Raw genomic sequence first — 20142 nt, 5'->3', positions numbered from 1 at the left:
CTCAGATCTTTCACTTCACCACAACAAACCACCTTTTTCATTAGAGAGCAGTCCACTTTTCTCGGGTAAAAAAACATGTCCTCAGACTCAAAGAAACTCATCATCGACTGTTTCACACTGCTGCAAAGCACTTCAGAACAAGCCAAAGGTCGTAGCTTGAAGACACCAACAGAACCGTATCATCTAGAAGAAGGAAAGAGGAGATCCTGAGATTAACCCGACCCCCTTCTCCGCATGCGCACAGCCTCATGATCTCGTCCATGAGCAGGATCAGAGACAGGAGGCAGTCCTGTGGGAGGAACAAGCTCGACCTTTGCATTGAGCACTGTAAAAGATGTCACAGTAAAACAAAAAAACAGTAAATTACTGGCAGGAGGGAAGCCAGTAATTTACAGGTTTTTTTTACAGTTCATTTATCGTAATTTATTTTAACAGTATATTACTGTAAATTACTGTTAGGTAAGGCAACAGCATTTTACCATTATTTTACGGTTCATGTACTGTCATTTATTTTAGGAGTATATTACTGTAATTGGATTACAGTAAACTTTTGTTTTTTTTTGGGTAATTTTACAGAATGCATATCAGCTTACAAAAGATGAAAAGATAATGAAATCTGCAAATTCCCATAAATCCTTTGAAATTTACAAAAAAAGAGAGAACAGATTTACTAAAATAGTTTTTTATTCACAGAACACAAGGACTTATTTCTTAATGTCAGACTTTAGTGAAATTATGACCAAAACCTCAGTATAGTTGGTGAATAAAAATGTTCTTCAATAGTATAAAGTTGTAGTAAAATAGCAGCAACAACCATGAAATTCTTAAGTAGCATGGCAGCAACAACAGTGTAATGGAGAAGAAATCCAGCTGTAATAACAGGTTCAACAACAGTATAAGAGAAATGCATCACAGTCTAGCTTTGACACAAGTCTTTTGTAAGTCCAAGTGTTAATAACAGGGAAAGTAAAATGTAGAAAGAGAGAGCTAACACACATAAATGGCTTAACTGCAGTACTTGATTGGTATCCTCCACAGGAATGATTAGTACCTGTAAAACAAACAACAAAAGAGTTGTAAAAATATAAAGTAGCTGAATCAATAAGTGTTATTTGAATCAGTAGGGACAGTACTTGAATTACTACTGTCAGTATTGTAACCCCCTCACTCTCTTAGATCACTAAACCAACAGTACAGCCTACTTTTCTCTAGTAACCAATGAACTGAAAAACGTAAGACTGTAGTACCAAAATAGTAGTCATATAAAAATAAAAACAGCAGTCTTCTCCTTCGTTTTTAAGCTGCTCCATTCAAGGGTCACCACAGCGGACCATCTGCCTCTATCTCACCCTGTCGCATCCATCCCCTATATTGTTACACAAACCAACTCCATGTCTTCCTTCACTACATCAATGCATCTTTTCTGAGGTCTTCTTCTTCTGCCTGACAGCTCCATCTTCAAAATTCTTTGTCCACTATCCCTCTTCAGCATGTCCAAAGCATCTCAACCTGGCCGCTCTAGCTTCATTATTCCTTTGTACTATTCATTTCTAATCTTGTCCATCTTGTCACTTCCGACAAAAAATCTCAGCGTGTTCATCTCTGCCACGACCTGCTCAGTCTCCTGTCTTTGAGTCTCACTGTCACTAAAGCATACATCATAGTAGGTCTCACTAGAGATGCACAGTAACTGTTTTTCATAACCAATATTGATAATTTCATGCTTCTCATAGTTATGATAAAACCAAATTTTTTAAAGTAGTTTATATACAGCCAAAGTTTTTGAGAATGGCTATTGGTTTTCACAAAGTTTGCTGCTTCAGTACATTTAGAGCTTTTTGTTAAATGTTTCTATCTGATCTCTTTCCAGAACATCCAAGAGTATATATAAACTGCCATAATAAAAAACTGAGGCATCACACTTTGTGAAAATATTTGTTCTCATTCTCAAAACTTCTGACCAAGGCTGTACACACCTGAGGGTACAAAAGCCTATATGTAATAAGCAAAGATGATTTTACCATTATACCATTATATGCCCTAGCCAAATAAGAATATTCAACATGTTTTCAATTAACTTCCAGTCTCTTGATTGTGTTTTCTTACTTTTTTCCTCCTCTCTAACACGAACCTCACTTCTCATTACTAATTCTCTGCACTTCCTGATCCACTATCTGTCCCACATCTGTTCTCTTCTCTGTTTTCCTTATTCATATTAAAGCAACCGTGTTTTAAATATTTCACACACTTTAACTGCTAGTACTGCTATTACTGTAATTAGTTTAAGAATTACTTTAAGTGCCCACAAGTACTCAAACAACAACTAATATCAAGGTAGTTACAAAGTGTTGCTACAGTGTTATAGGACACTGCTATGACAGGCACACCAATATTCAATTCAGTTTTATTTATGTAGCGCCAATTAACAACACATGTTGTCTCAAGGCACTTCACAACAGTCAGGTTCATACATTCCAATTAATCCTAACCATTGAACAGTGCAGTCAGATTCAGTTATTTATTCAAATTGGATAAAAAGTTTTTCTATCTAAGGAAACCCAGCAGATTGCATCGAGTCAGAGACTTGCAGCATTCCCTCCTCCCAGATGAGCATGTAGAGACAGTGGACAGTCACTGGCGTTGACTTTGCAGCAATCCCTCATACTGAGCATGCATGTAGCGACAGTGGAGAGGAAAAACTCCCTTTTAACAGAAAGAAACCTCCAGCAGAACCAGAACCAGGCTCAGTGTGAGCGGCCATCTGCCACGACCGACTGGGGGTTTGAGAGAACAGATCAGAGACACAAAGAGAACAAAGAAACACTGATCCAGGAGTCCTTTCTATGGGAAGGAAAAGTAAATGTTAATGGATGTAGCTCCTTTAGTCGTTTCACCTAGAAAGAAAGAACAGATAAACTCTGAGCCAGTTTTCAAGGTTAGAGTCTGAAAGAGAGCACATATAATTAGTTACAGTAGAAGCTAAGTCAATATACATTTTATAATCAGAGTACTGAGTGGACTGTTTTACTGGCATAGAAACAAGCACATAATAACGACATTATGACAAGACAGTTGTGACCTACCTAGACGAAGTCCAACTCAAAGTCCAGCAATTTCTTTAACAGTGTGGCAACATGCGGGTTGACAGTCATGGGCCTTTTCTGAACCACCTTCCCAGTCCTCTTAGACATGACCTTTCCACAGGTGGCTTTGCTCCCTCTGTCTGGATTTATGCCGATGAACCGTCTTAAAAAACAACAATAGAAGAAAATTACAATAGTCAATGGCAAGATTGTGAGACTGGTGACTTAATTGATATTTGGGGAAACAATACCATTCAAAACAAATTAATGTTGCCAGTAACATACAGTAGTCGCAACTGTTTGCATTCACTAATCTGTCTCCAGTAGGTCACAAGCGATCTTGCTATATTGGTATATTAAGTTCTTGAGTCATTTATAGTAGTTATAGCTTACCTTTGAACGAATTCCAGGGTCTAGGAGGCCTCGTCCTGATACTGGAGGTTGAAAACATAGAACACCGCAAAGAAAGCCGCAAGTCCAGACTGAAATGTTGGCTGAATGCTCTGACAAATCACATGGCTCTCAATACTGATCATCCACTTGCAGAGTGTGTGGATCTGATCACCTATAAAAAAAAAAAATGTTGGAATTAGGGTGAATCTACAGTTTAAGAAATATAAATACACCATGAAGGAGATGGCAAGATTTCTCCTAAAAAATCTAAGTAAGTGACGATGCCTGGATTGAAGTTATTGTGTTGTATTATGGCATGCCATTACAGTGATGGACATAACCCCGCAAAAAGCACGTTCTCTAGTTACCTAATTCTCATTATTAAATAAAGTTTTTTTTTTGTAATGCACACCAAAATACATACCAAGCAAAATGAGCCGAGGACTGGCTGGTAGAGTGAAATTCCTCTCAACATCAGCAGGTGTAGCAAACGCCTGTAACAAGTGTGACAAATACTGTCTGACATATCAGTTGTTCAATAATCACACATACAAAATAATTCAAGATTTAAGCATAATCTTACCTTCTGAACTTGTGGACTGAAGCAGGGAAAGTGCGTTATCCAAAGACAAGCTCACAGACAAATGTCCTTCAAAAAGGAGTCCTCTCAGTCGATTGATTGTTAATGATATGATACCATCAGAACAGAACCAGCAGCCAACAGCATTTGAAAAGATTCTGACAGATAATGGCGCGACTTGTAAAGGATTTCTATTTGCTGTTAAATTTGGGTTGAATTACAATTATTTACTGTTACTGCTAAACCAGCTAAATTAACTGTAGATTAACATGCTAAGTGTAGTAATTTAACTGTATTTTCCTGTTATTATGAAATACAGTAAAATACTGTTAAAATTCACCATAAATTTACAGAAATCTGAGTCTACAGTGAGTCTACAATGACCGGATATTCATTACAAGCAGGTTCCACATACTCCCGCGGTTTCCCCCCTGAAAAAAACCTGGGGGGACATGGTCATAAGCCTTCTCCAGATCAGCAAAGAGAGAGAGTGGAAAACCAAACTCCCATGACCTCCTTAGCAATCCCACAAAGGTCCAGATGACTGATTAAAGTCTTCTGTATGGTTAATGATAATTTCACTCCAGCTCAGGGTTTCATCAGAGAAATGTATAGTTCAGTTTCTTTTCTTTTGGGGTGGCCATTAGTGGACTTTTTTCATTTTTTTATCATTGCTGTTTTTGCAGCAGTGTACAAACACAATATTTTAGTCCTCTTTAGTTGACAAGCATAGCCTCTCAAGGAGAAAAAGACTGACGTATCTATGTGGGCGGTGAAGCTATTGCTCACCCAAGTCAAGGCCTGTATGTTTGTGCTGCTAAGACGTTTACGGAGCTTTTTGGTTCCTCCAGAGTCCACCAAGCGAGAAGTGGATCCTTTAAAGCAGACATGACTCATGGAAAATACTGCAAGAAGAAAAATATTTGAATGGTATTATAATACACACCAAAGGCAGTAGTTGGTTGTGAATTTTGTACACTGCATTTGTTAGAATCTAAATGCTTTTTGTTCTCGTTTAGACATTTTGCAACTTAGACCAGGTTGTTGTAAAATGGGAGTTTTTACTCTCTTTCCTCCCTGTGCACCACCGGGTCCGTTTCTCTCCAGTTCCGAGACCCAACCAGTAAAACCAGCAAAGTATTTACCTTGTGAAATAATGAGAAATGGTTAGGTATAAAATCAAGATTTAATGCCAAAATGATCAGTGTACAGAGTATACAGTTGAACAGATACAGAGTGACATTTACCTTCGGTACCGGGCCCCCCTCAACCCATCTTAGAGATGAACCGAGAGGAGCAAAGAATGGAGCGTAAGTCCTGCTTTTATCTATGCCTGTTCTTAACCCTCTTAAAGGTTATCCTCTTGTATCAGTTTATCCTTGACTATGTGTTGCATCTTATGTGAAATCAACAGTTATGTTGTGTAAGCTGTAGCAGTGAGCGGTGCGGCAGATATATTTAATTAGGGCAGCAAAGAGATGATTAGAAAAGGCCACAGAATCATACATCCATAACAAGGTAATTGACATCCTCTTATAGTTGTTTTAAGTCACCTTTTTTAGGGGTCTGAGTCTATATCCATAAGTCTTAATGTGGACATATGGATGTTTAAAACCATAAGGATATTTACAGTTATTTATTGTGGTCTTAAATGCAATTAAATCACTTTTTTGTCCAGAGGTAAATACTAAATCATATGGACATCAGCTCTTTTTAATAAAAACACGAGATATAAAATTGTTCACCTACTAGCAGGTGCCAAGATGAAGAATTAACCAGCTATTCACCTTCTCTGTCATTGGTCATAATGTTATGCCTGACCAAGATAGATAGATAGATAGATAGATAGATAGATAGATAGATAGATAGATAGATAGATAGATAGATAGACTTTGCATTTCCTGTGATGCATGCGCGCGCATAACAAAAGCCCTCTGATTCACGTGCGGAAGAGCGTCTGGTGAGGGGTGGGGAAGAAGAAGAAGAAGAAGAAGTGACTTATGGGATGCGAAGTAGCCGGGCGGCTGCAACAGAGTGGGTGACATCCTCAGCAAACACCTGAAGGAAGAGCGGGAATAAGAAGGGAGCACTAAATGAACCACATACGGTTCATTTAAAAGGTTCAACGTCCAGTTCTGCGCACACAGCCAACGGATTTTGAGCGGAAGAAAAAGTTCAGATCCCACGGATCAGTGCGTGGGAGTAGGGAGCAAGATCGAGTTCCACTGCGTGTCTCGTCATGGCAGGTAATTCGTGTTCACCCTTCCCTTGAACGCCTGGAGCTGGGTTTGACTCTGTTCCATCGCCCGCTGCCAGGTTCTAGGTTTAGATCGACTCATATTGCTGGGGTAGCTGAAGCTAACCAGCTAGCCAAAGTTAGCTGCGCTAAACCTTAGCTAGCCAGCAGAAACAAGTGTCACCACCCGGACTGGCTGTCTTTACCGGCTAAAAATGACCACCCAGCTGCTGGTAACAGATGATCGCTGGTAACCATATCACTGGGACTATTTTTGCAAGCTAACTGTCGCTTTAGCTAAGCACTGCCACAGTTCTCTCAGCTATAAAGGGTTATTATCAGAGTTGCGATCTAGTCTTACAAACCACAGTAAAACACTGAGAGGCTTTGACCAAGAAATACGTGTCGGTATCCACATGATGTCTAATTCTCCCTAAACACACAGCTGGCTTGACGAGGCTGGCGAACTGTAGCGTTAGCGCTACTGAGGGGAATTTCGGCTACTTTCAGAGAGCCGGATCACTTGGCTCGGTTCACCTCGAAGAACCGTCTGTTTCGGCTTCCGAACGACTCTTATTTTACCACCACGTTTTGTTAAGCATTCACACGTCATCGCTCACATCTCGTTGATTAATTACAGATACTTTCTCGTGGCGTTTTTCCCCCACAAAAAATGTAACAGGGAAACCACAATGAAGTATGTACTTTAAAAAAGTGCACTGAAGAAAGAAACGTGTTCTTTTCGTGGATGACGTCACAAAAGGCACAGCCCTCCAGCAGATCAGCTGGTGTTAGTAAAAACTAGGGTGGATGAGCAACGTTTGACAGATTTAATAGATTCTGAGTTGGATCTCAGTGTAAAATGGGGCCTTGCATGTTTGAACAAGAGTTTGACTCAGATGACCCACAAGTTAGGGTAGACATTGCCTTGGATGGTGAAGATGAAGCAAACTGTAAAGATGATGATCATCTTCTGAATGTTAGCAGGTATAGATCTGCTTTTATCACTACTAATTAGTTATCACTGAAACAAGATATTTCTTCATTAGTGTTTGGTAGAATTGTCTTTTAAACTTTGTTACTTTGGGTATTCTTCCACAAACTTCTCACAATTGCTTGCAGGCATTTTGGCCCGTTCCTCCTGACAGAACCGGTGTGAGGTGTGTAGGCTGTCTTGCTGACACACCTTTTCAGCTCTGCCCACACATTTTCTATGGCACTAAGATCATGGTTTTGTGATGACCAAACTAAAACATTGACAGTTTTTTAACCCATTACCCGGTATGATTACGATCACTCTCCATTTGGAAGACACATTTGTGTCCACGCTTTAACATCCTGGCTGGTGTCTTGAGATGTTGCTTCATCATGTCATCTATGTTGTTGATCTTTCCTGAAGCAAAGCACCCTCACAAAATGATGCTGCCACCACCGTACTTCACTGTTGGGATGGTGTTAGCAGGCTTGTTTTATTAAAGCCAAAAGCTTCAATTTTAGCCTCATCAAACCACCAGAAGTGTTATCAGGTCTCTGTCGCTGGGTGCATTTGCAAATTCTAATCCATTTTATTCATATTGCTCTTGGAGTAACTTCTTCCTCTCTGAGTGGCCTTTCTGCCCATCGAGATGGAGGAGCAGCTTCAGCAAACGTCAACACAAGGTGTTTTACTTTTGTTCTGAGGTTGATTCACGCATTTCATACCGAGGTACAGTACAGACCAAAGGTTTGGACACATCTTCTCATTCAAAGAGTTTTCTTTATTTTCATGACTATGAATATTGTAGCTTCACACTGAAGGCATCAAAACTATGAATTAACACATGTGGAATCATATACTGAACAAAAAAGTGTGAAACAACTGAAAATATGTCTTATATTCTAGGTTCTTCAAAGTAACCACCTTTTGCTTTGATTACTGCTCCGCACACTCTTGGCATTCTGTTGATGAGCTTCAAGAGGTAGTCACCTGAAATGGTTTTCCAACAGTCTTGAAGGAGTTCCCAGAGATGCTTAGCACTTGTTGGCCCTTTTGCCTTCACTCTACGGTCCAGCTCACCCCAAACCATCTCTATTGGGTTCAGGTCCGGTGACTGTGGAGGCCAGGTCATCTGGCGCAGCACCCCATCACTCTCCTTCTTGGTCAAATAGCCCTTACACAGCCTGGAGGTGTGTTTGGGGTCATTGTCCTGTTGAAAAATAAATGATGGTCCAACTAAACGCAAACCGGATGGAATAGCATGCCGCTGCAAGTGGTAGCCATGCTGGTTCAGTATGCCTTCAATTTTGAATAAATCCCCAACAGTGTCACCAAAAAAGCACCCCCACACCATCACACCTCCTCCTCCATGCTTCACGGTAGGAACCAGGTATGTAGAGTCCATCTGTTCACCTCTTCTGCGTCGCACAAAGACACGGTGGTTGGAACCAAAGATCTCAAACTTGGACTCATCAGACCAAAGCACAGATTTCCACTGGTCTAATGTCCATTCCTTGTGTTCTTTAGCCCAAACAAGTCTCTTCTGCTTGTTGTTTGTCCTCAGCAGTGGTTTCCTAGCAGCTATTTTACCATGAAGGCCTGATTCACACAGTCTCCTCTTAACAGTTGTTCTAGAGATGTGTCTGCTGCTAGAACTCTGTGTGGCATTGACCTGTTCTCTAATCTGAGCTGCTGTTAACCTGCGATTTCTGAGGCTGGTGACTCAGATGAACTTATCGTCTGCAGCAGAGGTGACTCTTGGTCTTCCTTTCCCAGGGCGGTCCTCATGTGAGCCAGTTTCTTTGTAGCGCTTGATGGTTTTTGAGACTGCACTTGGGGACACTTTCAAAGTTTTCCCAATTGTTAGGACTGACTGACCTTCATTTCTTAAAGTAATGATGGCCACTCGTTTTTCTTTACTTAGCTGCTTTTTTCTTGCCATAATGCAAGTTCTAACAGTCTATTCAGTAGGACTATCAGCTGTGTACTGTATCCACCTCCTGCACAACACAACTGATGGTCCCAACTCCATTTATAATGCTTGAAATCCCACTTATTAAACCTGACAGGACACACCTGTGAAGTGAAAACCATTTCAGGTGACTACCTCTTGAAGCTTGTCAACAGAATGCCAAGAGTGTGGGTAGCAGTAATCAAATCTTTGAAGAACCTAGAATATAAGACATATTTTCAGTTGTTTCATGCTTTCTTGTTCAGTATATAATTCCACATGTGTTAATTCATAGTTTTGATGCCTTCAGTGTGAAGCTACAATATTAATAGTCATGAAAATAAAGAAAACTCTTTGAATGAGAAGTTGTTTCCAAACTTTTGGTTTGTACTGTACGTTCATCTCTGGGACACAGAGCTCGTCTCCGTCCTGAACGGTATGTTTGCTGGGAATTCCCACATTGTTTATACCTGCATATACTTGTTTGAACAGATGAATCTGGAACTTTCAGGCGTCCTCGGGCGTGCCTACGTTTAACTCGAATGTTGTGAATTCCTGACACCATTGTGCCTTTTGTTTGTAAAGGCACGGTTATTAAAGCTGCACAATATCAGGAAAACATCTAGTTGCGATAATACTGCTGAATATTGTGACAGACGGCGGTATTGATTACAGTTGTATGTAGGTTTTAGGCGTAAAAGGAGACATTTTACTGGACTGTATTTAAACGCCTCAGATAAATGGTTCATTAGCAGGCCTCTGCACAGCTAGGTGACATGCTGAGGAAGTACTTCAGCCAATTAAAACCTGCAGGACTGGAACTGGACACCCCTAGCACATAACCTCTTTTTAACGGCTGTTTTTATGTTAAGAAAAATGTTTGTTTCAATACTTCAGTATAAATGTTGTGATTAAAACATTTTAGAAGAAGCAGGCTTAATAGTTATCCCGGGATAAGCAATCCTAGGCTGCACTAGAAATGACATCTTCATATCTCAGTCGTTTTACCTGAAAATCTCTGATCCATTCTAGTTTCAAGTCCAAACAGGGATCTATTTAAAAAGAAAAAAAAACCTTCTGGTTTGTGAATTTTTCCTGTGTTGAAATTGCTATCCAAAATATTTGGAACCTGATTTCTGTCCAGATGTCAATGTTCTCAGTCTGGATTTTCTTTTTAGGGTCACAGGAACCTCTAAAATTAGGAGCTTTTGCTTGGTAGTATAAAGGCTGAGGATTTCCATCTCACATCTATGTTCTATGATCTTCTGCTCAGAGCTTCTGTCTTGTTTAGCGTTAAAATGAGCCAACTTCGTGTAATCTATAAAGTGTTCTTGGCGATTATTCTCCAGGTTTTCTGTTGATCCATTTGGGGTTTTTTTTTTTAAGGCAGTTGTTTTTTTTTTCCTCTGCAACGGATTCAAATGAAATGTATTTTTTTGTTTAAACCATTTAATTCCCATTCAACCCTAGAATTAAAGGGATAACACACAGTTTCCTGAGTCTTTTTCAAGGGCAAAATAGAATAAAACCTTTATCAGCATTATCTGAAAGCTGTGTTGTTTAGAAATGGAGAAATAAATTCAGCCTAGACATGTGCTGGTATGAGATTCTCATGGTTTGATAACTCTGTGAAACACTGTAGTTGTGAAACGGGTATTTTACTCAAATATTTACACAGATGTATATTTTGCTTTGAAACAGAAACATGAGGGTCCAGTAAATTCTGACTATTTAACCATCGACAGTCCCATGTTTTCCATAATTTGTGACATTCTCACTGCAGAAAACTACCAAGATCTCATTAATTCACTGGGCAAATTGATCTGGAAAGCATCTGCATGACACCAGCTTCACGTTCCAGCATGAAAATGTCCAGAAACACACATCCAGATCAGTAAAAGCAGACATCTTTAGAGTCCACCTTGGTGTTATTGATGCAGTGTGGGATCTCTGCTGGCAAAGGCATCCAACTGGAGGGTTAGTCCTGAGCTGAAGACCTACAGGAAAATGGACCCTCTCTGGTTCTGGCGTTAGACTAAAGATGGCCATATTCCCTAATATTGTACACTGGGTTTGCTCAGGGTGTTTTATAGTGAATTATGACTTGTTCCTGACTTTCACTGCAACAGAAATGAGTGAATTTATAATGTTAACCAATACATCTAAATATTTTATTAACTTATTAGTGGATTTAAATCTAGCTACACTAGCAGCGGTAGTTGCAGAGGATATGTGCACACGTCTGACTACATGATGTGACACGTCTGCCACCATCCTGTTGTTTTGCATTCTGTTATTTATTGCTTACTTCATGAAGCTGCTGAAAGTACAGTTTTTTTTTTTTTTTTCGTTTGTTTTGTTTCATTAAAATAATTTGCATAAATGAGCAGGAAAAATCACAAAAGATGCAGCTCTTTGACTTATTTTCCAATGCATTTATCGTTAGATGTGATATTTATTGCATTTTCTCTGATTTTAATGATGTGATGAACCTGCAGTCTTTTTCCTTCTTAAAGGACCCGGAGGTGACATGCAGTGGTGCTTCTCTCAGGTGAAGGGAGCCATTGACGACGACGTAGCTGAAGGTATGCGTTTTGATATCAAATGCTTTTAGATTTATAAATCTAAAGCACGTCAGTGAAAATATGTTGGACAGAAGTCGGCTGCTTATAGGGAATCCCCTGAATCTGACACTAATTCGGTAAATATTAAGAGAGATTCTTGATCCATTTTATTTTTACTTCCTCATCCCCATTTTTCAGCGAACTTCCTTAAACATTTTTAGCAATCCATCTATAAAGTAAAAAGCGATGATGCTGTTGCTGCTTCATAATGAACCCCACCCATCAATGCCGAAGCTCATCTTTGTAACTGGAAATCCTTCCTCATCTGCCACTCAGACTGGAAACTCGTTTTTAGTTCACCAAACGGGGAAATCTCAACATTACGAAACTCTCATTTGTCATTGAGGTTTTTTTTTCCTGCTTTTTTCAAATTTTTTCAATGAGAAAATCTAAAATATGAGCTTCAGAAAGCTGTTTAGATGATCACTTGTCCACCAGCTACACTGTGGTTCTGGTACAGATCTTATTAAGGAAAGTTACAGCCACAAACTTCAGTTTATTTTATTAGGATTTTATTTGACAGACCAGAAACAAGTAACTCTGACAAGCTTTCCTGACCCTGCTGAAGAAAAGCATCCCCACAGCATGATGCAGCCACCACCATGTTTCGGCATGTGTTCAGCTTGATGATCGGTGTTTAATTATGGTCTTGTCTGAGCAGAGAACCTTCTTCCACATGTTTGCTGCGGTCTCCTACGTGGCCTGTGGCTTTCTTCCTGCCAGGTTGAATTACACACAGCTGGACTCCGTTTAATAATTAGATGATGCCTGAAGGCAACTGGTTTGTTATTGGCTGTCCCAGTAAAAGGGGCTGAATACAAATACATGCCACTCTATTCAGATTTTTAGTTGTGCAACATGTTTCATGCACCATATTTTTGTTGTTCAGTCGCATAAAATCCTAATAAAATAACGGGACAAAATGTCTTGACTTGGCTCAGAAATTGTCCCTGCGAACTGCAAAAGTGCTGAGACACTCCGGTGTCACACCCCGTTCTGGGCCTCAGGCACTCCGACCAGCACAAAGGCCCCTCACTGCAATCTGGTTGCTCATTGTGTTTCTGCTCCAGTGGGCAACAAAGGTCCAAGCGAGTGTGCATGGACATGTGAGTGTGTTCCAGTTAGTGGAGTACAGTACTGCTCGGGGAGATGTGAATAATGTTCCGTCTGCGTTCTCCAACATCTGAGTCTCATTTCTACACGTCTGCTGCTCTACCGCTCTCATTCCCATTGACACGGACTGTTACTGCATTTAGTAACGAAAGGTTTTCATTCATGGTCCGTCTCATTTCTCTGCCCAGCGGACATTATATCGACGGTTGAGTTCAACCACACAGGAGAGCTGCTCGCCACTGGAGACAAGGGTGGGCGTGTCGTCATCTTCCAGCAGGAAGTAGAAGTAAAGCCTCATTTGTTTTCACATGCATTAACACTGGATGTTTTTCTGCTGAAAAAGGGACAAATGGTTCTGTCTGTTTGGGGAAGCAGACCTAATCCAGCAGTGTACTGATAAATAAATGTCCGTGTTTCTCCTCACAGAACAAGAATCTGCCCCAGTTCAGGAGCGAGTACAACGTTTACAGCACCTTCCAGAGCCACGAACCTGAGTTCGACTACTTAAAGAGTTTAGAAATAGAAGAGAAAATCAACAAGATCCGCTGGCTTCCTCAGAAGAATGCGGCTCAGTTCCTGTTGTCCACCAACGGTAAATCTGGAGGTTTTATTGGCTAAAGAAATCTCCTTTCAGAAAGACGTTTAGACCTGAACAGGAAGGTGTGTTTGGGAAAATGTAGGACATTTTTCTCAGGTACTTCTTTTAAAAAATACCATGTTTCCTTTGCTCTTTACAGTTATGCACTACTCTGCAATTGTGGTTGTAACATGAAAAAATGTGGAAAAGCTCGACCCGTTTCCCTGTTTTTAAAGTCTTGAGTCTGATGTCCTCTCCTCCCGTTGCACAGATAAAACAATTAAGTTGTGGAAAATAAGTGAGCGAGACAAGAGACCAGAGGGCTACAATCTCAAAGAGGAGGATGGCCGATACAGAGACCGTAACACTATCACGGCACTACGGGTCAGTCAGAACCACAAAACTGCTAATATCAATGCACCTTGACCTGTTTTTGTCTGTCTACATTAGCATGATGTGTTTAAAAAGAACGTTTGAGTGAAATGATTCCTTTCAGTTACCCGGAACATTTCTCGTTCAGGTGCCAGTTTTAATACCCATGGACCTCATGGTGGAAGCCAGTCCTCGGAGGGTGTTTGCCAACGCTCACACCTACCACATCAACTCGGTCTCTGTCAACAGCGACAACGAGACCTACCTGTCCGCGGACGATCTCCGCGTCAACCTCTGGAACCTGGAGATCACCGACCGCAGCTTCAGTATCCTTAAACATGTCAGCCTGTGCACCAACCTGCTCCACTCTTTCACTCTATTTGAATAGATCTGGGTACAAGTGTTGCGCCTCCTTAACTGCTCGCTCTTCAGATATTGTTGACATTAAACCAGCCAACATGGAGGAGCTGACCGAGGTGATTACAGCAGCAGAGTTTCATCCTCACCAGTGCAACACCTTCGTCTACAGCAGCAGCAAAGGAACAATCCGTCTGTGTGACATGAGAGTTTCAGCTCTTTGTGACAAGCACTCCAAGTGTGAGTTATTGCTGCTCTGGGATAGCTACTTAGCTGTCAGATCATCTGATAGCAAAGACTTTTTTCTTTTTTTACGCCATTTCCGATTCAGTTCTTCAACACCGTTCATGTTTAAATGAATCTGCTCTAAAAAATAGTTTAGCTCAAGTTCTGCCGCTGAAGATCAGCGGCTTATAAGGCAAACGGCTGACTTACTGCAAGTGCCTGCCCTGCAAAGTGGCAGAAAAACCCAGCAGGCAGCCTGAACTGCCTGAGTTTTGGTCCCATTATTTCAGTTTTTCTTATTATTTGGCTGAAAAATAGCAGACAGGATCAACGTCACATTATGGTTTAACTTGTTGGTCATGGCATCAAAGCATCTTAAACACACAAAGTATATATGTTTTTTTTATTGGAGCTAGAACTAGTTGTTTTTCTGGCTACTATCTCTGAAGCATCGGAACCATTTTGGTGACGACCCCAACATGTGCGTGTCAACTTTTTACCACGATGATAATTTCTCCACCTTCAGACTGTTGCTTCTTCAGGAGTTTAAACTCTGGTCGTCTTCTGTTCATGTTTTATAATTATGATTTATGATTCCTATTTCAGTTTAATAACTGTGCTGCTGGGAGCGCTGTTTCTAATACAGGGATATCAGTTACTACGTCAGCTTGTTGGTGACATTCATCAGTACTCTAATTATTAACCACTAGTTCCCTCCAACATTGACTGGTAGATGAAGTGGCTGATGAAGATACCTATGATCACATTAAGTCTCTCCTTCAGTGTTCGAGGAACCTGAAAACCCCAGCAACCGCTCCTTCTTCTCAGAGATCATATCATCCATCTCGGACGTCAAGTTCAGCCACAACGGACGCTACATGATGACCAGAGACTACTTATCTGTGAAGATTTGGGACCTGAACATGGAAAACCGGCCGGTGGAGACGTACCAGGTGAGAATGGGGAATAATTCTGGAGTGTTTGTGTATCTTTTCTGTGGAATAGATACATTATTCCTGCGTTACTAAAAGCTTTGCAATGTGATATATTAATAAAACTATAAAAAAAATAAGACTCTGGTGTGAAACCCACCTGTTTGAGCAGTTGTGGCCGGCCTGATGGCGGCAGATCACGTGTGTGTGGTCTCCTTTGAATGAGGACTTCATAGAAGACGTCTCATTGTGCTTTTCATCCTCGCTCTTTTTACTCTGAGCCAATCACCAAACAAAATGGTCCCAAATGTTGCAATACGTGCAGCCCACTGCCAAAACCAAACTAGGGTTGTGAAAGGTCTGGCTCGTGGGCCTCGTCACGGCCATCCTGCACATCTAGTACAAAGGAAAACTCATTCAGATTCAGATGTGTTCGTATTTAAAGGTATTAAAGTAAAGCCAATAGTTAAAAACAGCCCAGAGTTACAGGGCGGTCAACGACACAGAGGTTTGTACAGGTGGTGCTCTTACTTGCTCAGGTAGGGACATTTCTTTGTTGTAACAATGCTTCTTAAAGCTTATACTGTTGTTAACGGTGTTGCTTTTATATAAATGGCATTTGTGGCTGAGTTCATCGGCAGTCCTGACATCAACCCCACTGAACACATGTGGGCTCCAGTTGTTACGGACAGATTGACCATCAGAGCCAGACTAGGGTGGCACTTCTTAGGCCCCTAATAGTTAAATGATCAAATTGTTAAAATGCCAACATGTGTCTTTCAGTCGTAGAATAAGCTGTTGGGTGTTTGCTGGAAGGATTTAGCTAGTTTTTCATGCCTGCAGCCCAGAGGGTCAGCTCTGTTGTTCAACCCCAAAATCCACATTCCTTACAAATATGGCACCATTTAAATGGACATAAGGAAATCTTGGGGTTTCAAGACACATGATCCACCGTCTGTGATTTTTTTATTAAATTAAATGTGCATTCTGCCTGCTGTTGAGAGTTTCAGGTGTTCAAATGACTGTTGCTGTGATGTGTAACAGGAGCCCCACCTAAAATAAAACAAAAAAAGAAAAATCTCTTCTGGTAATTTTACGTAGTGGCCACTAGGGGTCAGGCTAAATGCAGCTTATTATATGGTTGGATTTGTAAAGAAGAACATTTTCTTTAAAGACAAAAAACATTTCAGATTAGCTCCACAGCTGTAGGAAGACGGGATTCTTCTGTTGTTGACACCTGCCTCATTCAATCGTTTCAGGTTCACGAGTACCTGAGGAGCAAGCTGTGCTCGCTGTACGAGAACGACTGCATCTTTGACAAGTTCGAGTGCTGCTGGAATGGAAACGACAGGTACGAGCACGATTCTAATTATGATCTTCTAAGAATCGCTGCATGACTAATCTGATGCAAGTTGGGACACAGAAAGCTTTTTGTTCTTTTCTCTGTGTCATGTACTCAAAACGTTGAGATGCTTCAAATGATGTTTGTATTGCTGTTGAGTCTTTGGAAATGCATTACAATAAGCATTCAGGCAGCTTTTATTAATTCCACCGCTGTTCATTAAAAACAAGTTCCCAGGATAAATGAGACCCAGACTGGTATCTGTAGTGAAACTGGGCTGCTGAGCTGCGATCCTTTTTAAAGAGAGTCAGACCTCTTCAGTCAAAAAGCAGCTTTTTAGTTCAGAGGTTCTGCACTCTAAAAGCAGCAGCAGTCAAATATGGACCGGCTATTGATCAGGAAATGATCCCGACTGGCCGGTTACCGGTCATGGCGAACAGGCTGAAAATCTGCCAATTCCGGGTCACAGTTCATTCCATGGGTTAAAATTTAAGTGGCATTTCTGATTTTAGAACCTCATAGCATAATTGTCCAAGGCTAACTGCTAACTAAGGCTAATGAATTGTTGACTGATGTGTTCTAAGTATCATGAGTTCTCACTTTGCACGTACTGGTTTAAGTTTAACTGCATTAGATGCCCACGGCTGACATGGACTACAATGCCCAAGATGCTAACGCTTACAAAAAGTGTTGAAAGTGCAACTGGAAAAAGAGAGGATTGATTAAAATGTGGATTTACTGCGACCGATATCTTCATCGTAATTTTAACCAATGATGGCGCTATAACATAATGTCTAATATCGGTCAGCTCTTCTGGACAGAAAAAAGCATATTTTTATTGGTCAGGTTTGAAACAATAGACGAACATTTGGAAAAACGCAGCATGCACATTCAGTAAGGTAGAAGAAGTGTGATGCTGTGGGATAAATCAATACAAAACTGGTCTAGCAGATACAAAATGAACCGTGCTCCATGTGTCAGTCCCCAGACCTTAATCTTACAGAAAACCAGTTGAGTAAATGAAGATTACCAGTTATAGAAGTGATTTTCTTTAAAACGAGTGTTTCTATGTAAACAACAGCTGAGGTTTTTTCAGTGTAGTTAAGTGCTGTAGATGTGGGCGCAGTATTTAAAAACGGCTTCCCTGTTCCCCCTCTGCAGCGTGGTGATGACCGGTTCCTATAACAACTTCTTCCGGATGTTCGACCGCGGCCAGCGGCGGGACGCCACGTTGGAAGCGTCCCGGGAAAACAGCAAACCTCTACAGGTCCTCAAGCCTCGTAAAGTCTGCACCGGAGGCAAGCGCAAGAAGGATGAGATCAGCGTGGACAGTTTGGACTTCAACAAGAAAATCCTTCACACTGCCTGGCATCCGCAGGACAACATCATCGCCGTAGCAACTATAAACAACCTCTACATATTCCAGGATAAAGTGAACTAACAGGATAAATGAACCTGCTGCCGCCTGCACGTTCATTTACAAGGATCTCCGGTAATGCTGATGACCAGCATCCCTCTCTGACTATTCTGACACTTTGTTCTGGATCTGGACGGGTTCCTCTGTTCTCCGTCATCCATCTGTCTGCAGCAGAAACCTCTGCCTTGTGGTTGAAGTCATGTGCCAATAATTTTCCTTTCATCCCGTTGTGTTGCCTGCTGATCTGCCCTTTATTTTCAAACATGGGTAAGCCTGTAATTTCTTTAAAACTTTGACTAAAACTTATTTTTATAAACTGTCCCTCTAAATGGTTCCATGGTAGAATAAAAACGGTTCAGTATGTCTTACTTTTTTTGTCCCATGCCATTGTGGTGTTCACATTTCTGGAAGCAATTACATTTTTAATCATTTTCAGGTTTCTCCCATAATTTGTATTATTTTTTTTATTATTTATTTCAGACAATGATTTCGGTAAATAAATCAATTTCAGAAATGCTTATAACAAACAAACAAATATCCAAATACCATACAAAAAAGTGTTTGGTAAACATTAAATTAAATTTCCAGTTCCAAATAAATGAAATTAACTTAAACACAAATAACAACCAGTAAAATAAACATTTTCCAACAAGCAAACTTGTCAGTATATTTAACCTGAGATCTGACATTGATTATTAATTCATATAAATTGTCCACACGTAAGCATCCACACACACAAACAGTTGCCTCAAGGATTTCAAATTCTGCACAACTTCACACATCCATCTCTGCTCCTCAGGCTATGAGGGTCCGAACGGTCCCAAAACTCCAGAAGTCATTTCTTTTCCCCATTTAAGATGGCTCTCTTTGTGTATTGATTCCTCCTCTTTTTTTGTTTGTTTAGCAACAGTCAGGTAATAGAGAGAGATTATACAAACAGATATTACTGCTAATATTATGATTGTCATATTTATATTAAAACCTGTTTAAAATGGCACCAGATGTGTTCCGTCCCACTTTGTGAAACGAAGCTGGACCTTAAGCTTAATGTTGCTGGTATTTCACAACAGGGATTTGACACTGGACTCCCTGTGTTGTATGACTGCAGTTTAAAAAAACATACATTATTTTAGGCACTGAATAACGTATTTCAGCCACTGGCAAACATTACTGCAATGAGGACGTTTAGGACAGAGATGCCTCCAGTAATGTATAATTACAAGTTTTCTTTGACGGTGGAAGAAAAAGGAAAAATAAAGGAAATATTTTACATCCTTTCGCTTGAGGGATTTTGCCTGGTTTTTGTTTTACCATGTGTTTTGTTTGTAGAGTTGAATAACAATAAATTGTCATTGACATTTTATTTAGAGTGATCCAACTGTGACAGATGGTTTTATTACACTGACTGGGATGTCCTTCAAGTGTTTATTGGTGTTCACTTTGATTATGGATTAAAATTCAGTTTCACAGAAAATTACAATATGACAAAATACTAATTAAGGGATTTTTTTTGTTGTTTTTGTACACAGCGGTTTTATGGTGTTCAGTTATCAAAACGCTTCTGAGGGTAAGCCACAGAAAATCTGTTTTCAAGTACATAAATGGAAGGTTTTGTGGAAGGAAAAGGCGGTAGATAAAGTAAATGACCTGTGTTTGTATAGCGCTTTATCAAATCCCCAGAGACCCCAAAGCGCTTTACACTACAGTCAGTCATCCACCCATTCATACACACATTCACACACACAGACTGAGCTACAATGGCATAAAAATCCTGTTTTAATTGTATGTAAAATATAATTATTTCAGGAAATGAATTTCTGTTTTTCTGTAGTTGTAAGCTATAATCAAACTCCGTAGAAATATTTCACTCTGTAATGAATTTACATGTCTACATTAGACGTTTTACTTGGCATCTTGGAAGTGTTCTTAGACTTGAACCATTGGGGGATTAAAATCTGCTCCAA

General features: G+C 40.3%; 1 protein-coding gene and 1 long non-coding RNA gene across 3 annotated transcripts; one reads left to right on the top strand and one right to left on the bottom strand.

Annotated features, from left to right (window-relative positions):
* Positions 1 to 747: 747 nt before the first annotated feature.
* LOC124872525 lies at positions 748 to 5893 on the bottom strand. Its single transcript, XR_007039311.1, has 5 exons — positions 4060 to 5893; positions 3901 to 3970; positions 3477 to 3648; positions 3084 to 3246; positions 748 to 1051 (listed from the first exon to the last, which is right to left on the bottom strand). It is a non-coding gene; the product is annotated as an uncharacterized LOC124872525 (long non-coding RNA).
* A 180-nt stretch (positions 5894 to 6073) lies between these two features.
* Positions 6074 to 18546, top strand: ppp2r2ab (protein phosphatase 2, regulatory subunit B, alpha b). Of its 2 annotated transcripts, XM_047372633.1 has the most exons (10): positions 6074 to 6302; positions 11736 to 11804; positions 13145 to 13242; positions 13383 to 13548; positions 13805 to 13917; positions 14054 to 14231; positions 14338 to 14502; positions 15271 to 15440; positions 16679 to 16770; positions 17923 to 18546. In XM_047372633.1, exons 1-10 carry the CDS (start codon positions 6296 to 6298, stop codon positions 18200 to 18202), a joined length of 1338 nt encoding a protein of 445 aa, XP_047228589.1. In that variant the 5' UTR covers positions 6074 to 6295; the 3' UTR covers positions 18203 to 18546. The 2 variants fall into 2 exon arrangements, with proteins under 2 accessions (XP_047228589.1, XP_047228590.1); XM_047372634.1 differs by lacking the exons at positions 6074 to 6302; positions 11736 to 11804; positions 13145 to 13242; positions 13383 to 13548 and adding an exon at positions 13632 to 13650.
* The last annotated feature ends 1596 nt before the right edge of the window (positions 18547 to 20142 follow it).

Source organism: Girardinichthys multiradiatus, chromosome 8 (genome assembly GCF_021462225.1).
Source record: "Girardinichthys multiradiatus isolate DD_20200921_A chromosome 8, DD_fGirMul_XY1, whole genome shotgun sequence".
NCBI lineage: Eukaryota > Metazoa > Chordata > Actinopteri > Cyprinodontiformes > Goodeidae > Girardinichthys > Girardinichthys multiradiatus.
The sequence above is the reverse complement of the archived record's forward strand: the minus strand, read 5'-3'. Positions and strand labels throughout refer to the sequence as shown.

Bases quoted from the DNA above. Each gene is read 5' to 3' on its own strand.
- ppp2r2ab (XM_047372633.1), top strand. The intron at 11,805-13,144 runs GTATGCGTTTTG...TTCTCTGCCCAG, and splicing joins TGACGACGACGTAGCTGAAG to CGGACATTATATCGACGGTT. The intron at 13,549-13,804 runs GTAAATCTGGAG...CCCGTTGCACAG, and splicing joins GTTCCTGTTGTCCACCAACG to ATAAAACAATTAAGTTGTGG.